At 44.5% G+C, this 21,531-nt stretch overlaps 1 protein-coding gene across 3 annotated transcripts in view; it reads left to right on the top strand.

Moving 5' to 3' along the window:
* NMT2 (N-myristoyltransferase 2) overlaps nt 1-21,531 on the top strand; it is a 55,630-nt gene that overhangs the window by 9,634 nt on the left and 24,465 nt on the right. For all 3 annotated transcript variants that reach the window (XM_082452894.1, XM_082452893.1, XM_082452895.1), the window contains exon 2: nt 18,172-18,307. In XM_082452894.1, coding sequence (XP_082309020.1) covers nt 18,172-18,307 — 136 coding nt within the window. The remainder of the gene's footprint in view (nt 1-18,171; nt 18,308-21,531) is intronic.

The raw sequence follows: 21,531 nt of genomic DNA, 5'->3' as shown, positions 1-21,531 counted from the left end.
ACCCATAGGCCACCCTCATTATTTATTTATTTATTTATTTATTTTTTGGGCCACGCTGCACAGCTTGTGGGATCTTAGTTCCCTGACCAGGGATTGAACCCAGGCCCTCGGCAGTGAAGGTGCAGAGTCCTAACCACTGGACCACCGGGAATTCTCCCAACCTCATTTTTTAAAAAGCTGCATGCCATTGTTGAATGGATGTCCCATTTCTCATTTAATCTGTCCCCTGTTCATAGATCATGAGATTGTTTCCAGTCTTTTGTGCTAACAAACGGCACTGAAATGAGTATCCTAGGATGTATAGCACTTCTCCAGAATATTTCTTCATAAATATTTTAAAAAGCTTTCCAGATAACAAGTTTTAAGGAGGCGGTGTGGTGTGTGGAAATGAGTATTAAACCAGGAATCAAGAAACTCCTGTCACTCACCCTCAGTTGGATGTTGGAATACTGGTCAGTGCATCTCTCTGGGTAGGAGTGTCTTGTTGGGAAATTGAAGCATTTGGCTCTCAAACTGTTAGGATCTAACAGGGATTTAACAAGTACACACATGGTCCTGGGCCTGGTCCCTACCCTCAGGGGATAAGGACCACAGACCTTGTGCCACAGGTGCTGTCAGGCCCCCAGAGCTCCTTGGATTGACTTTCTGCTTCCATAGCCCAAAGGTCAGGGGGCAAGATAAAATGTAGGCAGAAGAGAGACGCCTGTCCTGCCCATCTCCTGGCTTGTCCCACTTTTCAGCTGTACTTCTAGGCACTGCCAGCTGTTCTTTCTCTATTAGACACTTTCTCTGAGCCCTGGGGTGTTTCTGTGCTTTTTACATTTATTTTATTTTATTTTTTTAATTTATCTTAATGAAGTATAGTTGATTTACAATGTTGTTTTAATTTCTGCTGTATGGCAAAGTTATACATATACATATTCTTTTTCATATTCTTTTCCATTGTGGTTTGTGACAGGATATTGAATATAGTTCCCTGTGCTCTACAGTAGGACTTTGTTTTTTATCCATTCTGTATATAAGAGTTTGCATATGCTTGTGCTTTTAAAAAATGTCCTGTCTCTTTCCTCTGCCACCGCAAAGTGGACCATGACCTCTGGCTCCCTTCTGGATCTGGGAGGTCCTGTCCTTTGTGTTTGAGAACTCCAAGTTCACCTTTGTGATTCCTGGAGATGAGAGACACCTGTGCGACCTCTGGTTGGCCTCTGACCCTTGACTGTCCACTGAAATCATGTTTTCTCTGCATCCCGTTTCTGGCCTTTGTACTTGGTCTCATATCCCAGACTCATTGCTCAGCCCTTCCACTCGAGGTCGAGCTAGTGTTTTCTCTGTTCTAGTGTTTCTACCCCTTCGGGGCCATCGGTCCCTGGAATCCCTCCAGCCTAGATGGGATTTGACCATCACCTTCTCGCCGTTGGCGCCTCCTCGCCCCTCCTTGCAGATTTAACCTCCTGAGACGGTGATTTGCCTTCCCCGCGGGGCATGTCTCGCCCCTTACTTCTTCACCAGATTTTTCTAGGGGAGAGGGGAAGCCTAATATTTTGCCACACTCTGTAACCACGAGGATTTCATCAAAATATGGAACGTTTATTTAATGAAAGAATTGAGTAGGTCCATGGGCAACATCGGAATATACAAAAGAGAGAGTAAAAAATGAATATTGGATCTAGCAAGGGAATTCACAAATAGGAATATCGTTTGAAAAGCACACTGAATTGTGAACTTTGCTGACACATTAATTTTATTATCTATACCAGCGCTAATACAATATTGAAATGAATCTCAGCCAGAAAAAAAAATTTTTTTTGACTTGTTAATCGTCTTCCTTCAGTAAACTCTGAAAGGCCCAGAAATGAGAAAAGTCATAGAAATAGGAGCTAGTGTGTATGGGCTATTCTTCTATCAGAAAAACATTTGTGAGCATGAGTAAGAACAGGCTGTAGGAAATAGGGTAGTTTTTCACTCATCTAGACTGTCTCAAAGGTTATACTCTGCCAACTAATCTAGACTGTCTCGAAGGATATACTCTGCCATGCCAACACGCTCAACCTTTTTAGGAAACTTGATTTTTCTGCTTGTTTTGTTCACCATTTTATCTTTGGGAACAGTTTTACCTAAGATGCAAGGAAGTAATAAGCCTTTAAGAAATTTGCTTGTGGAATAGCTGGAGAATTTGAATGTAGTCTTTCAGTTACATGTAGTGACCTTAAAGATATCCAGACAATTTTTCAGAGCATTTTACATATTTCTTCGTTTATTCTGGTCTTGGATAGTCTGCAAAGACAGGTCTTACTTCACAAACTAAACTTCACGCTAGACTAGTTTCTGGCCAATGAGTATTGGTAAAATTTTATGATGAGTTAACATTAACTCTTATTAGAATTGGGTTTTTATGGGAAATAGGCCCCAAATGTGTTGAATAATAATGAAATACTTGTGGAAAGAGAAGGCTAATGAGGTAGAAGGTATTTTCCCACATTTAGATTACAGTAAGAACTAAAACCTTGGAAACAGCCCAATATGTAAGAAAGGGGACTTGGTTAGCAAACTCTAGGCCAGAAGCTAGCAGAGGGAATCGTCCGGGTCCTACTGCAGCTGGGCCCGCATTGCTCGGGGCTTGTTGGTCAGCCGCTGCCAGGAGCCAGCCGCCCTCTGCTGCTGACACCCACGGGAATATTGGAACTGTTGGCCGGTCCCGCCGTGACCTCTACCCAATGCTCCAGCCTCAGTAGCTACCGCTGCCTGCCTCCTTGGCTGACCTTTGTAACGATAAGGATCACGGTCAGGTTTCCGCCCCTCACTGATCATAAACTTCTAGGGCAGCTTTGAGCTCGGAGCCCTCCAAGGGCTTCTCGGTGACGTACCGCTTTGACCAGAGATGATGTGGCTTTAAAGAACTTCTGACAGGTGTTTCCTCCATCAGCCCCAGGAGGGGAAGGAAGGTGCAGGGCAAGGGATGAAGCTTCCGCGTTGATGAGGAGGCGGAAATCCTGCTGGAGGTCAGGCCGTGGCAAAGCCAGGTGATGACGGCGGCAAGGTTAGCTTCTTGCTCTGGACTGTGCATCACGCTTGTGCAGGAAGCGGGTGAAGAAGTCGTGACTGGAGTCGCACACATGAGCCACTGGCAAGACAGACTCACTCGTGGGCCTTCAAGAACCTGACCTATAGATAAAATCCGTTCTTGAGTTGGGCGGCCAGGTGATCAGCGTGTATCAGATGGGTGCCCCAATCCAGCATGAGAGCAGCCTGTGGCCGGTACCCGGGAGAGTTTGAGTCTGCCTCAGCCCACCTGCCCCGCACCTGTGGCTGTGAGTTCTCTTCCATCACCTGGGCACCGTGATGCTCCTTTGGGTTACCTTTTTCATAAACTGTGCCAAACCGCCTCATGTATTTTCTCTCCTGGGTAGTGCATTTCCCTCTAAATAAAGTGATTTGGTATCCCAAACAGAACACACATACACACCTACACACACACACACACACACACACACACACACACACTAAAGATCTGTTACCATTCAATAAAAGACAACTAGGCTAATAAAAAATGTTCACAAAAGAAGAGAGAAGACCCAATACCGCCAATAAATATCTATATTCATCCAGTGGAAATGCATAAACAAGAGACGCTATATTGTAGTAATTACCTGAATCCTGGAGTCTGAATGGCTGATTTGAGTCCTTGGCTCTGCCATTATTTAGCTGTGATTTTCAGCAAGTTACTTAACCTCTATGTCTTGTAGTTTCCTCTTCTATAAAATGGGATTAACTATAATTGTAGGACTTAACCTCACAAGGTTGTTGTGACAATTTACAAGGTTGATACGTATAAGGTGCTTACACGGTGAGGGCACTAAAGTGTTAGCTGCTCTGACAACGACCATGACGATGGTGACAATGACAGTGATGGTGGTGGGGATGGCGGCGGTGGTGGTGGTGATGATGGTGATGATGATGGTGATGATGATTGATGGTAATGATGGTGGGAGTGATGATGGTGATGATGTGGATGATCGTTATGGGGGGGATGCCAGATTGTTTCCAAATTGCTTGTACCAGCATTATATAAATATTACCTTTCCTCACATTCTTCTGATGTTATTAGACTTGAAAATGTTTGGTGAGTCAGTGGATAAAAAGTAGAATCTGAAGTGGTTTCATTTTCAGTTTCCTTGCTGCTGGTGAGGTTGAGCATCCTTTCATAAGTTTATTGGTTGTTAGGGTTTCCTCTTCTGTGAATCATTTATTCATATCCTCAGCCCATTCATCTCTCAGTGTTTTGTCTTCCTATTGATTTTTACATTGATTTCTCATTCACCCAGCAAATATTTATTTTATACCTCAGACACTGTTTTAGGTGCTAAGAATACAATGGAAAAGGCTGTCTTATGGATCTTATGTTCTAGTCAGAGGAAGACAAATAAATAATACGTTTTTAGCTAGTGATAAGTTATATGAAGAAAAGTAAAGCAGGATAATCATAATAATAGCTAGCATTGACTGAGTGATTCCTTTTGCCAACTATTGATACTAATGCATTCGCTCATTTTATCCTGACAATTTTTGTAACACCATTCATTGAAAGCTTCATCCTTTTGCAGGTATGGAAACTGAAGCACAGAGAGGTTAAGTAAAATATTCCAAGTCACACAGCTAGGAAGTAGTGGAGCCAGGATTCAACACCAGGTGGTCTGACTCTAGCTAATGCCTGCAGTCCTGACCAGGATATTATGTTGCCTGTCTATACTATGCTGGAGATAAAATGTGAATGGGAAAAGAGCTTTTTATATGTTCTGACTTAATATTTTGTCATGTGCTTTATAAATACCTCCCCTACTTCTGTAGTTTTAAAATTTTGTCAATAATCACTTTGCCACAAAATATTTAACTTTGATGTAGTAAAGTTACCCCTTTTTATCTTACGGTTTGTACTTTTGGGTCCTTATTTAAGAAATTCTTTTCTTCACTGATATTATGAAGTTATTGTCATTCTTCCGCTTATTCATGCAACAAATATTTATTTGACCATATATGCCAGACGCTGTACTAGGCATGGATAGATGTTAGCAAAACCGACAAAAATCACTGCCTTGGGTCTTAATCATTGCCTTAATCACCGCCTTCGGTTTTGTTTTCCACGTTTGGGTATTTAACTTATTTGGGATTTGTTTTTATAATTCTTGGGTAGTAGCAAACTAATTTAATGTTTTCTGTATAGAAAGTCGGTTTTTCTGATACTATCTATTTAAAAGTTTATGTTTTCACTACTGATTCATGATGTAATCATTATCATATATCAAGTTCTTGTATGCTGTGAGTTGTAACAGGTCTGTCTACTCCATTTCTTTGATCTATTTATCTGTTCTTGAGCTCTGTTGTATCTTAGTAATGTTTTAGTTGCAGAGGCATTGTGGCTTTTATAAACAACTTAGAAAATGCATGAAAATACAGCAGCGATTAAAATCACCTATAATCCCACCATTTTCTATGCAGGAAGTTGGAAATCAAGGGGGAAAATTTTGTAAAATAATTATAATATCAAACTACTAATGGTCCTTGTGGGGAGGAGCTAAGTGATCTCTCTGGTGGAATCCTGTGAAATCTAAAATTTTTCTTATCTTTGGGGTTCACATACTGTGAATCGAGCTCTTAAAATTAATGTATTAGTTATGACAGGCTAAGCTGCTGTAACCCTATGGTGGACCCTATGGTGACCCTATGGTGTCATTGCTCAACACGATGGAAGTTCTTTCCTTTTTTTTTTTGGCCACGCCATGCGGCATGTGGGATCTTAGTTCCCCGACCAGGAATGGAACCCACACCCCCTGCATTGGAAGCGCCAAGTCTTAACCACTGGACCACCAGGGAAGTCCCAGTTTTTTTCCGTATTGATGGGACAGTCCCAGACAGGTGTTCAGGTGGACGGCAGGGGAACTTCCCTTTATCCTGTCCATCAGAGGCTGCCTTCTGCTGTCACGTGGCTCTGCCGTCCTCTACTGTCTCATCCTACACCTGCCTTCCGTCGGCCCGGGGGAGGGAGAGCGTGGAGGAGCACCCCGGCAGCCTCTCTGGGCCAGCAGGAGGTGGCAGGCCCGCTTCCACTCCCATCCCGCTGGCTGGGACTCGGTCACATGGCCGTACCTGACTGCCAGCAGTGGGGAAGTGTGGTCTCGCTGACACGCTGTGAGCTCCCGGACGAAGCGGGGATGGATCTTTGTGGGCAGCTGGCGGTCTCTCTCTCACTTGTTTCTCCTGGGGCAACTGTAAAACGTTTACAGTTTCCTGTAAAATGTGTTACTTTGCTCATTCCATTAAGTCCTGTCTGCAGAATCCCTGAATATATCTTTGAAGAGATTTCCTGGATGTGCTTATTAAATTTAGTTTGACATTTCCGTGGCCGACGAGGAGTTTGTTGGTTTACACTTGGGGTTTGAATGTGCCAAAGATTCTCTTTAGGCACAGACGGAAGTATCTTTCCTTCCTGGGGTAGCAAAATGGAGAGGCTTTTCCTTATGGATTTTTTGTACGAATTCTTGGGGAGGTGGGAAATGGAACTTCTGTTCTTAAAGAGCCAAGAGAGCTTTGTAAAAGGGCTGCATGATTTCCATGGTTAAACGTCTGGGATTCAGTAATCAGCCTCAGGCACTTAGAGTCTGAATCTTTTTCTTCCTCAGATTTTGAAGAAGAATTTTCTTGAGCTGGGATTTTCCTCTATTATCCTGAGCCCTTTGCAGCATCTTATCACCCCCCGGGGACAGGAATTTCACCTGCCACTTTTGCAACAGCTTTGATGAGATATAGTCCACATACCCTGTGATTCACCCATTTAAAGTGTACAATCCAGTGGCTTTCAGTATAGTCACAGAGTTGTACAACTATCACCCCAATCAATTTTAGAACATTTTCGTCACCCCAGACTGAAACCCCGCATCCCTCCTCATCCTCCCAGCCCCTGACACCAACCACCGATCTACTTTCTCTCTCTAGATTTGCCTATTCTGAGCATTTCATATACATGGAGTCATACAGTGTATGGCCCTTTGTGACTGGCTTCTTTCATTCAGTGTAATGTTTTCACAGCTTGTCCATGTTGTTGCTTGTATCAATACTTTCTTTTGTTTACAATTTTTTAATTGCTGAATAATATTTATTATATGGATATGCCACATTTTCTTTATTCATTCATCAGTTGATGGATATTGGTGGTTTATACTTTTTGGCAGTTATGAAGAATGTTGCTATGAACATTTGTATACAAGTGTCTGTGTGCACAAATATTTTCGTTTCTCTTAGTCATAGACCTAGGAGTGGAACTGCTGAGTCATGTGGTAAATCTTTGTTTAGCATTTTGAGGAACTGCCACGCTGTTTTCCAAAGCGCCTGCACCATTTTCCATTCCCACCAGCAGTGTGTGAGGGTTCCAGGTTCTCCACATCCTCGCCAACACTTGTTATTATCTTTTTTGGTTACAGTTGTCCTAGTGAGGGACTAGTGGTATGCCTGTCAGCTCTGATTCCCAAAGTCCAGTCTCTTTGAGGCTAGACCTCTTCCACCCTTCCCCTGCACCCAACACAGTACATAGTAGATGGCGCAGTAAATACATGATAATAGGCTGCAATCAACTTTACCATGGAGGTTGGGGGAATTGTAGCTTTCAGAGATATTCTACTTCCTGGCAGTGTGTGATTGGAGCTACCCCAAGAATTATTCATTCATTCAACAAACATTTGTTATAAAAACCTACTAGTGTCAGGCATTAAAACATTAGCGATCTTAGGGATACACATAGGAATAGCTTTCTTCTGTACCCTGCACACACTGACACGAATGCGCACATAAATCACATAAGCACAGCACAGCAAGTTCACCACTTTATGAGGTGCCAACCCTGGGAACACTGAGGGAGGAAAACCCGAAATAGTCAGACTCCCAAATCAGAGAATGTACAAAACCGTACCATCCATGGCATATTTCTAGCTCTGGTATCTGGCTGTGATATGTTTGTTTAAGCCCAATTGCTAGTCAGATATTTATGGAAGTCCTTAACTACTAGATGATTTTAAACATAAACATCACAATATATAGTACAGATTTGATTCTACTGATGGAAACAAACTGCTCATTTGGGGGCGGGAACGCATTACTGTTTTTAGACCACGAGGGTGCCACTTGGCGGGGTCTTCTCGTATCTCCAAAAATGAGCACTAGTTTCTATTCCAGGATTAGGGAGAACAGGGAAACACGAATCGATAGCTCATGCGCTTGTCTTTTAAACACTTTTTCTCACTATTGAACATGGCTTTCATGCTTTGACTCTACAGAGGAATGAATTACTTTAACTCAGGAAGTTTTCTGATTTTAACGCATGAGAAACTGCCAGAAAGAAGCGTCTGTCTGTGACCTAGATTTTGGGTGATGAGGCTGGCCCTTGGGATCCTCTGAGTGGCGAAGACCAAGCCCACAGCTCTGTCACGCTAAGTCAGCAAAACCTGGTCTCCCCCGGCACTACCTGCAGCACGTGGGGACCTCTACTTCTCAGAGGCCTCTCGGGCCCCAGCTGACGGAGGCCCGTCCCCTCCCGATGCGTCATCTTGACAAGGCTCTGGGGCTCGCTGGGAGGGGAAGTCAGCAAAGACGAAGGTGTGGCGGCCCTCACGTGCTCTCACCTGGGAGCAGGACCTGTTCCAGCGCCTCAGCTGCCATTGGCTCAGCCTGCTCGGGCCTACCTTTCTCACTTGGGGAGGGGGTGGGATGCGGAGTGTATGCGTCATCTTCTGGAACGTCCACAGGAGGGGAATTCAGAAATGTCGGTGAGCACAGACAGTGTTTACCTGAGTAGGAAAACCCCAGTTCTCCTTCTGTGTCCTCCTGACTGTCACTGCTGTCACCCTCAGCGCTTCGGACACCAGGTGTCGGGGGCTCCCCACACCGAGCATTCCTGCAGCGCTAGCACGGGCTGGGGTCCTACCATATAACTCGATTCTGACACTGTCTGCCTGGAGGCGGCGTCACATCCCACAGGTTGAGGGCTCAGTCCCGCCAGACTGCCCCCTCCCCGCTTCAGATGCCAATCCTCAGTCCAGGTTGTCACCTGTGCTTCTGACCGACCAGCTACAAATTGGAGTTGCCTAAGAACCCCTCCTCGGATTCGATTAATTTGAATCCACAGAACTCAGGAAAACACTTTTTACCGTTCACCAGTTGATTGTGAAAGAACGTGGTAAAGGATACAGATGAACACCCAGATGGGCGAGGTGTGCGGGGGACGGGTGCCCATGCCCTGTCCGGGCACCTCCCTCCCAACACCTCCACGTGTTCACCAACCTGGAAGCTCTCTGAACCCTGCACTTCTGGGGACTTTTATGAAGGCTTATGATCGATCATTAACTGCATTCCCAGCCCCTCTCCCCTCTCTGGAGAACTGGGGACGGAGCTGAAAATTTCAAGCTTCTGATCATGGCTTGGTCTTTGTTGTGACCATCCAGGAGCCCACGCAGAGGCACCTCACTGGAGCAAAAGACACTGCTCGCTCCCAGGAAATTCCAAGGGTTTTAGGAGCTCTGTGCCAGGGACTGGGGTCAAAGACCAATGTATATTTTCTCTATTATTTCACACGTTTTTTAAAGAAATGGGAGACCTTCTGTTCTTAGGGAGCTTACACTCTAGTGGGGAAAGAGGTAAGAGCACCGGCTTTTGAGTGTGCTAGATGGGAGGGTACTCAGAGGGCAGAAGGGTCACTGAGTTAGGAGCACCTACTTCAGGTTAGAAAGCAGCAAGAAGGGTTCTCGGAAGAGGTGATTCTTGGCCCAAATCTTTTTTTTTTTTTTAAGTATAGTTGATTTACAATGTTGTGTGAATTTCTGCTGTACAAAAAAGTGATTCAGTTATACATATATACATATACATTCTTTTTTTTTCTTTTCCATTATGGTTTATCACAGGATATTTAATATAGTTCTCTGTGCTATATAGTAGGACCTTGTTGTTTATCCATTCTATATATAAAAGCTCACATCTGCTCACCCCAAACTCCAACTCCACCCCTCCCCCAGCCCCCTCCCCCTTGGCAACCACGTGTCTGTTCTCTATGTCCGTGATTCTGTTTCTGTTTCATAGGTAAGTTCATTTGTGTCATATTTGAGATTACACATATAAGTGATGTCATATGGTATTTGTCTTTCTCTTTCTGACTTACTTCACTTAGTATGATAATCTCTAGGTCCATTCATGTTGCTGCAAATGGCATTTATTTAATTCTTTTTTATGGCTGAGTAGTACTCCATTGTATATATGGAATACCACATCTTCTTTATTCATCTGTCGATGGACATTTAGGTTGTTTCCACATATTGGCTATCATGAAGAGTGCTGCTATGAACGTAGGGGTACGTGTATCTTTTTTGAATTATAGTTTTGTCTGGATATATGCCCAGGAGTGGGATTGCTGGATCATATGGCAACTCTATTTTTATTTTTCTGAGAAACCTCCATACTGTCTTCCACAGTGGCTGCACCAACTTACATTCCCACCAACAGTGTAGGAGGGTTTCCTTTTCTCCACACCCTCTCCAGCATTTATTGTTTGTAGATTTTGTGATGATGGCCTTTCTGACTGGTGTGAGGTGATACCTCATTGTAGTTTTGATTTGCATTTCTCTAATGATTAGCAATGTGGAGCATCCTTTCACGTGTCTATTGTCTTGGCGTAAATCTTGAACGAAAAGCAATCCGCCAGGAAATGAAGGAGAGAAGGGTGTCCTGGCAGAGGAAACAGCATGCGTAAATGTGTAGTAATAACAGTACCTATCAGTCACTGAGTGGCTTACTCCACGCCAGACGCTAAGCTGCACAATGCGCAGGCTCCGCCTCGTTTAATTTCCCATAAGCCTCCCATCTGTGTGTTGTCTGTTGCCTTAAGAATATATGCTCCATAGGACAGGACGTTGCTTCGTTCATTGCTGTATCTTTATGTTCCAGTAACTTGCTGTTTAATAAGCCAGCAACCATTTTATTAGGCTCACAGATGCTGTGGGTTAGGAATTTGGAAAGGGCATGGCTGGAGGGAGTTCTGGCTGGGGGTCTCATGGGGTCACAGTCAGATTTCAGCTGAGGCTGCAGTCAGCTGTAGGCGCCCCTGCAGTGGGCGCCCAGGGGGACTCACTCACGTGACTGTCCGTCCACGCTGACTGTTGACTAGAGCCCAGCCACGTGGCCTCACCAGCAGGCGCATCTCTAGCAGTGGGTGGGAGCTTCTCGCCTAGACTGGGAAGTCATATATTGACACGTCTGTTGTGAATGATTGGTTGTGAGTCACAAGCCCGTCCACGTTCGAGGGGAGGGGAGCTAGATTCCATCGTTCATTGGGAGGAGTCCTAAAAAATGTGAGGATGTATTGAAAGCTACCACAGTCCATCTTCTGGCCATTAAAAGGATGCATGTGCTCCCCCAGGTAGAACACATTTACCCTCTCTGAGGCTCTCCCGCAAATCATACCGCGTTTTGGCTTATATATGAGGCTCAGGCTTGAAGTGCAGGACCTCATCATCTAAACCAAGTCTAGGTAGATGGGGGCCCTCAGAGTCCATCTCAGTACCCGTGAACTGAGCAGGTATGTTGTCTGCTCCCCACACGCCCGTTGTGGAAGGACGGACAGATATAGGGGAGCCACGGTGGTGGCTTCCATTCAAAAAGGGGGAAGTGGCACAGCACAGCCAGTGGTCCATAGCAGTTCTGAAATCCAACCAGGAACCTGTCGCCAGTCCCTTGGTTTGAGTTCAGTCCTAATCTTCAGGAGCTGCTCTCCATGGCTCTGGCCTCCGTCCCTTGGGCTCTGGGTTCTGCCCTTTAAATCCTCCTTCCAAAAGAAAAGATGACTTTGCATCTGAGTGAGTGACCTTCTCTGTCTGCTTCCTGCCTGTAAAAGGCTGAGGGTCCAAAGGCCTCTTTGCGTTCTGTCCTGCTCTGTCTCTTTCAAGCTGGTGTAATTCTTTAAAAAATGTACTGGACTTCCTGTTTCAATGTATAATCCAGTGGCCCCCAACCTTTTTGGCACCATGGACCAGTTTCATGGAAGACAGTTTTTCCACGGACGGGGAGGGGTGGGGGGATGGGTCAGGCGGCAATGCAAGCGATGGGGAGCGGCAGATGAAGCTTCACTCGCTCACCCGCCGCTCTCCTCCAGCCGTGTGGCCCGGTTCCCAACAGGCTGCAGACGGGTACCAGTCTACGGCCCGGGGGTTGCGGACCCCTGGTATAATCCACTGTACTGTACAAAAGCCACACCCACCAATCTCTTCTTCAAGATGAGCTTTTCTCTACCTTGGTCTTTATGTGAGGTTGAACGTCTGGAAGATTTAGAAGCCGTACTGTTTAGAGAGCGAATAGAAGAGGCACATCCTTCAGAAACCGAGAGGGCGTTTTGTCTGTTTGGAATGGTCTGTGGAGCACCACCTTGCATCTTTCTGAGGTCCTGGCCACAGCTCCATCCAGGTTTGACTTTCTGTCCTGAGACCATTTCTTAATATGTGCAGCCTTTGCCTTCCGGAGATGCTGGGGATGAGGGGCAGTTTAATTTTGAGTCTAGCAAGTCCTGCCTGGGTTCATGTACTCTCTAACTTCCTCTCAGCTGCTGAGCAGCTCAATCTTGAGCTAATCTCTCCCTGCTCTCATTTTCTTAGAGGACGGCTGGGAGAAGCCAGCACAGTTTCAGCCATCTGCCCAGAAATCGTTTTAGATTTCCATGCTCATTAGGTCCTTTTTCTATTTCCCACGCTATCTCTGGCAGCACTTTTATAAACATTCCTCTACTACGTAACGAGGGTCCCCTTCCGTCGATCTTCCCATATCATTTCCTTTATTTTCCCAAGCCCTCACCGCCAGCCTCCTTGAGACCGTCAGGCTTTTGCTTACAGTCGCCGCAGGGTCTTTCCACCTGGTCTGAAAGCCAGGGCCGTGTGTTTTGGGTTTTTGTTACAGCAGCCATCCACTTTCACACCCCACCGTTTCTGGCTGAGTTTTTATTGCTGCATGCAACATTGTTACAGGCCTGGTGACACAAAACAACGTTGCTTTATCAGGCTTGCAGATCCCGTGGGTGAAGAGGTTGGGAAAGGCAATTCCTCATCGAGGGTCTCTTGTGCATTTATAGACAGATGTTGCCTTGGGCTGGAGTCTTCTGCAGACTTGACCACGCTGGGCATTCATGAGGGCTCCCTCCCGTGGCTGCAGTGGGTGGTCTCAGGGCAGTCAGACCTCTTACGTGGCTCCTGGCTGCCCCCAGACCTGAGCATCCCAAGGGAGCCATGTGGAAACTGCGTGGTCTTTTGTGACCTAGTCTCAGAAGTCATGTGGTGTCACTTACACTGGTTACGAGCAAGTGACGAGCCTGCCGAGACTCAAGAGGAGGGACAGAGACCCCCACCTCTCCATGGGAGAAGCATCAGAGAATTGGCAGACATGTTTCGAAACCGCTTGCACCTGGAGCAGCGTCTGGCAACAAGTAGACCTTGCCATGCAATTGTATCCAATGAGTAGGCACTTCCGCCTCTCTTATTATATCTGCTTGTTAGTGTTTGGGCGCTACAGTGTGACCCCTGTAATAACAAGCTATGTTATAATGGGGCTTTCTTGTATTTGAAACATATTTTTGAAAAGTAGGAATACAGGTCTTCACATTCTATGTATTTTATTCCAAATGAATTAGAAAGCTAAATATTTTTCCCCAAAAGTCATAAAGCTAAAAGAGAAAAAGTTATAGAAGGACACTTATGTAATTTTGGAATTGAGAAGACTTTCTAAGCAAGATTTAAAAGCCAAAAAGCCACAAGGGAAAAATTTTAAATATTAGACCCCATAAAATTTTTAAGTGTCTGTACAGGAAAAAATACCATAAGTTAAGTGGAATGCTAAAAACTAAACTGTGTAAAGTATTTACAGTCTAAACAGTAGACAACAAACTAGGCAATGGAATATAAGCAGAGGGTAGTATCTCTCATAGGCCTGTTGTGAGGATTAAATGAGATTAAAGTACACAAAGTAAAAATTCTTAATAAATGACAAGTTCTATCCATGCTTTTATAAAGGGCACCTACAAATCATTTTTTTTTAAGATGGCTAATGGAAAAAGAATATGAATGAGCTATTCGTGGAAAAATATAAATGGTCTCTAAACATATAAAAAGATATGTAGGGCTTCTCTGGTGGCGCAGTGGTTGAGAATCCGCCTGCCAATGCAGGGAACACGGGTTCAATCCCTGGTCCGGGAAGACCCCACATGCTGCGGAGCAACTAAGCCCGTGCGCCACAACTGCTGAGCCTGTGCTCTAGAGCCCGCGAGCCACAACTACTGAGCCCATGCGCCACAACTACTGAAGCCCGTGCACCTAGAGCCCGTGCTCCACAACAAGAGAAGCCACTGCTGTGAGAAGCCCACACACCGCACTGAAGAGTAGCCCTGGCTCACACAACTAGAGAAGGCCCACGCACAGCAACAAAGACCCAATGCAGCCAAAAATAAATAAATAAAATAAATAAATTTATTTAAAAAAAAAAAGATATATAGCCTCACCCCTGGTTAACTAAAGGAACATTAAGTCTACAGTGAAATGTTTTTCTACCTATCAGATTGTCAGGTATGAAAAAGAATGGTTATATTTCAGTGCTGGCAAAGATGTAGGGAAATTGCTGTTCTCATTTACTGTTCGGTCCTTTATTCTTCTACAGGTAAGGTAATTTTTCGTCTCTGGCTCCTTTCAGCTTTGATTTTCTGTAGTTTGAAAATGATTTGCCAAGGTGCCATTTTGTGGGCATGTTGGGCACCAACATCTTGTTTGGTGTTCTCTGAGCTTCTTGGACCTGTGGGTCAGCCCCTGCTGTTGACCTGGGGAAATCTCCAGTCATTATTGTTTCAAGTATTTCTCCTGATTCTTTCTCTTCTCCTTCTGGTGCTCCCATTTACACATATATTATATTCTCCGTAGTTTTCCCACAGTCCTCAGGCGTTCTGTTCTGTTTTTTCCATCTTTCTTCTCTTTGCTTTTCAGGTTTAGGGGGGTCTCTGAGGTTTCCACTGCTATATCCTCAAGCTCAGAGATTCTTTCCTTAGCCACGTCCAGTCTACTAATAAGCCCGTCAAAGACAGTCTTCATTTCTGTCGTAGCGTTTTTGATTCTTCTCGGTTCTTTCTTAGGATTTCCATCTCTGCTTACATTGCCCGTCTGTTCTCGTACGCTGTCTACTTTGTCCATTTGAGCCCTTAGCATATTAATCATAGTTGTTTCAAATCCCAGGCCCGATCATTCCACCGTCTCTGCCACGTCTGGCTCTGATGCTTGCTGTATCTTTTCCAACCGCGTTTTTGGCCTTTTGGAATGCCTTGCAGTTTTTTCTTGATAGCCAGACGTGATGTCCTGGGTGAAAGGAGCTGCTGTAAGTAGGCCTTTGGTCATGCGGTGGTGAGGCGTGTGGGGCGGGAGGCATTGCAGGGTCCTGTGATCCGGCCTCAGGCTTTTAGTGAGCCTGCGCCCCTGGACCGTGAGGTCACAGAAGTGAGCAGATGGCTAACGGGGGCTGGAGCCAGGTATTTCTTTCCCCCAGATTAGTTACGCTCTGACCGTAGCCCAGCTGCTTAGGCTCTGGTTGACTAGTTTCTGCCGAGGACAGGCCTTGTTGAGCAGCACAGAACGTCTGGCCGATTTCAGAAATGACTCCTCTTCCCCTTCCTCTACCAGAAGCACGAGGGGATTTTTCTCGCTCTCTGCTGTGGGAACCTGACTGCGCTCCTGGGGGTAAAACTCACACAAGCGTGGGAGACCCCTGTGACTGGGCTCGTAACTCCCGGGCTTGTCCACATGTAGCCTCCAGGGCTCTGTGAATCGCGGTCCAGGGGTTCCTGCCTGAGCGCCGGCTCCCATGGAGGTTTCCACGCGTGAGTCTCTGCTCCCAGAAGCTGTCTCTCCAATCTTGGGGGCAGCAGTTTGTCCTGTGTCCTTGCCTCCCTCCCTTAGGGATCTCAGAAGAACCGTTGATTTTTCAGTCTGCTGGGATGGAGTGGTGACTTCCGAGCTCCTTGTATTCAGAACCAGAAACTGATTTACTGTTGGTATAGTGGAAACTGGAATAGTAATTAGTAAAGCAGGCTTAACTATCCACTGAAACTAAAAATGTGCATGCCCTCTGACCTCACATTTCCACCTTTGGACATACTAGCATGAATGCACAAAGATGTAATTACCAGAGTATTTTTTTGCAGCAGCATATTTTATATAGGAGTGGTTACATAAAATATGATATACTAACACAATGGAATGCTACCCAGTTGCTAAAAAGAAATGAGGTAGCTCAATATATCCTGACATGGAAAGAAAGAAATCCAAGACACATTTGTTAAGTGGAAGGAGAAAAAAAGCCAGGTTTCAAAATAGTGTGTTTAAGATTCAATTTTTGTTGAAAACTTACTCGTAGTAAAAACGAAGGCATGCTTAGAGAAGAAAGACTATTTTAGAAGAATTTATACCAGAAGAACTATTGGCTGCCTTTGAGGGACCCTGTTATAAGGCTGTTAATTAATGACATTTGTGTCTTATATAATGAATATGTATTTGATAATTAGGTAAAAATTCAAGAAAGAAAATAGGAACAGATAGAGCTAATTAAGAACAATAGAACAGAATTGCTTATTTCCATCACTTTTCCCTGCATCAGGGGATAATGCAATAATAATCTCTGACTCGAAATTTGAATTTACCTTCTGGGAATACTGTGGGAGAGTAGGCCCAAAGAAAGAGAAATTTTAAATCTCCTTGTGTCTCTTTTTCTCTTTCAGAAGATTACAGCTCTAAGATGACAAGGGTTCCAAACAAATGTTTTACCAGTGAACTTATTTTTTTCCTTGTAGAGTTTTTTTTATTGTTAATCCTTCTAATAAAAATCTTTATTAGAAAAAGTGCCACCCCCAGCAGAGATGCCCTTTCTTTGGTTCTCTTGTGTCAAGATTCGTGGTTTGTTGTGCCCAAGAGATGTTTATAATGGAATATTTTACGACATGTATCTCTCCCTGAAAAGGCTGATTAAAAAGTAAGTTAGTGGAGCAGTGATACCTGTGAAAGCTATTTGACTTTGGTGATAAAATAGAGTTTATTGCTACAGTTTTCCTGCTTAAATGACATCTAAGCACCCTGCAGGATGACTGAGCGTAGACTAATATTCTTCTGAGTTCCTGGACCCAGTTCCAGTGGGGAGGTAGGGGTGGAGGGTTCCCACATAGCCCCAAGCAATTCTCAGACGCCAGCTGGGTGTCCTGAAATTCATCTCAGTTCTGACACCGTCTACGCAGAGACAACATCAGATCCCACAGGTTAGGGGCTCAGTCCCATGAGACTATCCCCCCCGACCCCTCCAAGGCATAAACCCAGGTTGTCACATGTGCTTCTGACCGGGCTACAGACTAGAGGTTCCTAAGACCCCCCCTCCTTAGGTTCGGTCAATTTGCTAGAGCAGCTCACAGAACTCAGAGAAACATTTACTTTCTAGATCACCTGTTTATTATAAAAGGATGTAACTCAGAAACAGCCAGATAGAAGAGATGCACAGGGCAAGGTATGGGGAAGGGGCGCAGAGCTTCCATGTCCTCTCCAGGCGCCACTGTCCCCAAATCTCCACGTGGAGAGAAATCACCAACCTGGAAGCTCTCTGAACCCCCATCCTGTTGGGTTTTTATGGAGGCTTCCTTACATAGGCATGATTGATTACATCATTGGCCATTGGTGTTCGATTCAACTTCCAGCCCCAGGGAGGTGAGATTGAAAATTCCAACCCTCTAATCACAGGGTTGGCTCCCCTGGCGACCTGCCCCCATCCTTAGGTGCTTCCAGAAGTGACCTCCTTTACATGACATAAGGGACACCTTTAAGTTCTAATCTTTTAGGAAACTCCAAGGGTTTTGGAAGCTGTGACCCAGGAGCCATGGATCAAGACCAAATACAGATGAAAAATATATATTTTGGTCATCTGAAAATATATATATTTTTTATCAATCAGAATATTGCACGTCCTAACGTAGTTTTTCCCTCCTGTGTATAACATGTGTTTTTCCTAAATGATTAATTTCATGCAATTCAGATTTTACATAATGACCTGTTGTTGTTTTTACAAACCCTGTGAATTTCCTAACAGAAGTCCCGGAGGTGATTTGGGTGCCAAAAAGAAAAAGAAGAAACAGAAGAGAAAAAAGGAGAAACCGAATTCCGGAGGCACCAAGTCAGACTCGGCATCTGATTCCCAGGAGATTAAAATTCAGCCGCCTTCAAAAGTGAGAACCATGCTTTATTTTAACCTCCCTGGTGCCCCATGCGTGTGAAAGCGGGTCCGGGCAGCTTAGGCGAGCGCCCTGTTGGGTCAGAGGTGTAGTTAGGGTGTTGCCGTGACTGTGTGCTGCGTGGCCACAGCAGGGTATTTACAGCCTTCCCAGAACTGACGCTGGCACCCAGAAGACTAAGAGGTCCGTGCTGGGCTTCTGTGTGTGTGTGTATTCTGCCCACATCCCCCCTTTCTCAGTGAATTAGTACGTAGGTTGTAGTCATAGAAGAAAGTCTCACCGTGACCTTGTTAGGTTTTTGTTTCTGGTTTTTAGGGTTTTTTTTTTGTAGTTACGCTTAATATTTGATTCCCTTTTGTTCAGAAGATATTCACATTTTCATTTTTCTGGGTGTCTAATTACCTGAATAGCACAGCACCATCTTGCAGCAGGTTTCAGCAGGAGCAACCATGGGTAAGTCTCACGTTGACTTTGCCTTGGACCAGTCTGCAGCGGCCATTCTTAATTCTATTGCCAAGGGTAGGAAGTAACCCATTTTGGACCAAACCAGAAGTGGTCTTGCTGGGCCCTGCATCTTTGTATGCTTCTGGAGATGCCGATGCCAGGCGCCACTTCCCTGGGGCCACGCATCATCCTGGCTGTGAACAGAGACCTTGTGTGCTGGGCCCAAGGAAACACAGAGCCCTCGATGCCAGAAACTCACAGTGAAAAGGGGTAGAGTTAGAAGTATAACAAAGCAGAGGCTATCTGATTGTTGTAGCTCCAAGTAAGTTGGGTAGTGCATGGTATCATGGCAGGAGCTCAGTCCTGCCCCAAAGCTCTCAGGCTGTGAGCCTTTGCCAGGCTCTGCCCCTCCTTAAGCTCATTTCATCTGCAACTTGGGGACATGCCTCCTCCCCAGCTCATAGGCTGTTAATGAGGTCACAATCAGACCATCTTTATAACATGGCTTTTATACCATGTAAAGCAGAGGTCCCCAACCTATTCGGCACCAGGGACCGGTTTCGTGGAAGACGGTTTTTCCACGGACCAGGGCGGGGGGGATGGTTTCGGGATGATTCAAGCGCATTACACTTATTGTGCACTTTATTTCTATTATTATTACATTGTAATATATAATAAAATAATTATACAGCTCACCATAATGCTGACAGGAGGCGGAGCTCAGGCGGTAACATGAGCGATGGGGAGTGGCTATAAATACAGATGAAGCTTCTCTCACTCGCCCGCCACTCACCTCCTGCTGTGCAGCCCAATTCCTAACAGGCCTCGGACCGGCACTAGTCCGTGGCCCTGGGGGTGGGACCTCTGCTGTGAAGCACAGTGTATACATGGCAGTTGTTACCATTATGCCAGTTTTGTGGGGTCTCAGTTTTTTTTCTTGCACAAACTTTACATCTTACGACGTTGAGTGAGTCTTGCAGGTAGTTTTGTTGTCGTTGTTACCTGTTTTACACATAAGGACCAGGAATCACTGAGAAGGAAAATTCCTTGCCCCAATTTTTCCCTGATTGCCTTATGTGGGGTGAGAAGAAAGTGCAGTTTCCCTCACTAGCTTTTCAACTTGCTTCTCTGGTAATAAATAGTCTGTCCACAGACATAAGTTCCAAGGTAACTCATGTAAGGTGCACCGTAAGCTGGCAACATATCTTTTCCATTTCTCATCGTTGCTTCATCAGACAAATGTGGTGTTATTTACATGCAGCTGTGACCATCTCCTTATTCTTTCTGTCATCACCATCAGCTGCTGCCCAGCCCTGTACCCCTGGTGATTTAGGGCCCTTCCCCTGCCTCTGGTCACTTATAAGAAACTACAGAATGGGAATTTGGGATTAGCAGAGGCAAACTAGTATATGTAGGATGGGTAAACAACAAAGTCCTACTGTATAGCGCAGGGAACTATATTCAATATCCTGTGACAAACCACAATGGAAAAGAATATGAAAAAAAAATACATATATGTATAACTGAGTCACTTTGCTGTACAGCAGGAATTAACACAACATTGTAAATCAACTATACTTCTATAAATTTTTAAAAATTAAAAAATAAAATGAGTGGGTGGTTGGAATTAAAAAAAAAAAGAAGAAAAAGAAACTACAGCCAGGCAAGGCAGGAGGAACTGCTACCATGATATGGTAGAGAAATTCTTTTCTTTTTTCATGAAGACTAAGTCAAAATTGTTTTAATTTGGGCTTTTCACTGCATTTTAAAAACTGCGGCTCCTTTCCCTGAAACTGATGCCAGCTCTACATTAACACCGTCAATTACAGTGACCTTTAGAGATTCTTCAGTTTAGAGAATATTGTGGTCTACGCTCAGGAACCAAAATAAAATGATATTTGGGTTCTTGTACACTTCTTAGTGATGAAGGACTTGACCATTTTTTCCAAGGTATTAAATTGGAAAATAATGGGCAAAGAGTACAGTTGGTGATTAGTATTTCCCAAGGAGCAGATATGGAGGAAAAGAGGCGTGTCTGACTCTTACACCAGAATATGATAGTGGGAGGCTAATGCGGGGTCAATACACATTCTCACCTTTCCGAACACCCCATCTGGTGCTGCTGTGGTAGGTGATTGGATAGGTTTAAGACTTTATCATAGCTGAGTTTTCCTTACTGCTCTGTCGCTATGGATTTGAAAGTTGTACTTACTTGAATCTACTCTGAGTGTCATCTATAAAAATATTGACTCACTATATTGTACACCTGAAGCTAATATAATATTGTGAATCAACCTAACTTCAATAAAAAACGAAAGCATTTAATAGTGAGCATTGGAATATGACTATTTCATGAATGGTGATTTCATGTAAAGACTGCTGGTCAACCTGCCAAGGCAGAAAGCACTCTGAAGGCTTCTTCATGCAGACGGGGTACCATCATTGGCTCCTTTGGAACAAAGATGCTGATGCATGTTTGTTACAAAAGGGTTGGAGTTTGATATAGTCCTGTTAGAGGATTTAACTCAAATAGCAGGAAAGAAGGGTTACCGTGGCAAATTCGGTGCAGATACTGTAGGTATATTTTTGTAAGACTGGGTTCTACTTGGCCTATTTTAAGATAAACAGGTGCATGTTCAAGCATTACTAGTTGAAATATGCTGTGCTCTCACCTTATGTAAGTTGCAGGTCTCCTAGTTGATTGTACTCTTGAGGGTTCAAGTGAATGTAAATTTCATTTTGCTAAAAATCAGTTACTTTTGTGTGGGAGGTTC

Source organism: Balaenoptera physalus, assembly GCF_965194825.1.
Source record: "Balaenoptera physalus genome assembly, chromosome: 2".
Lineage (NCBI taxonomy): Eukaryota > Metazoa > Chordata > Mammalia > Artiodactyla > Balaenopteridae > Balaenoptera > Balaenoptera physalus.
Note: the sequence above shows the minus strand (reverse complement) of the source record. Positions and strands in the feature narration are given on the sequence as shown.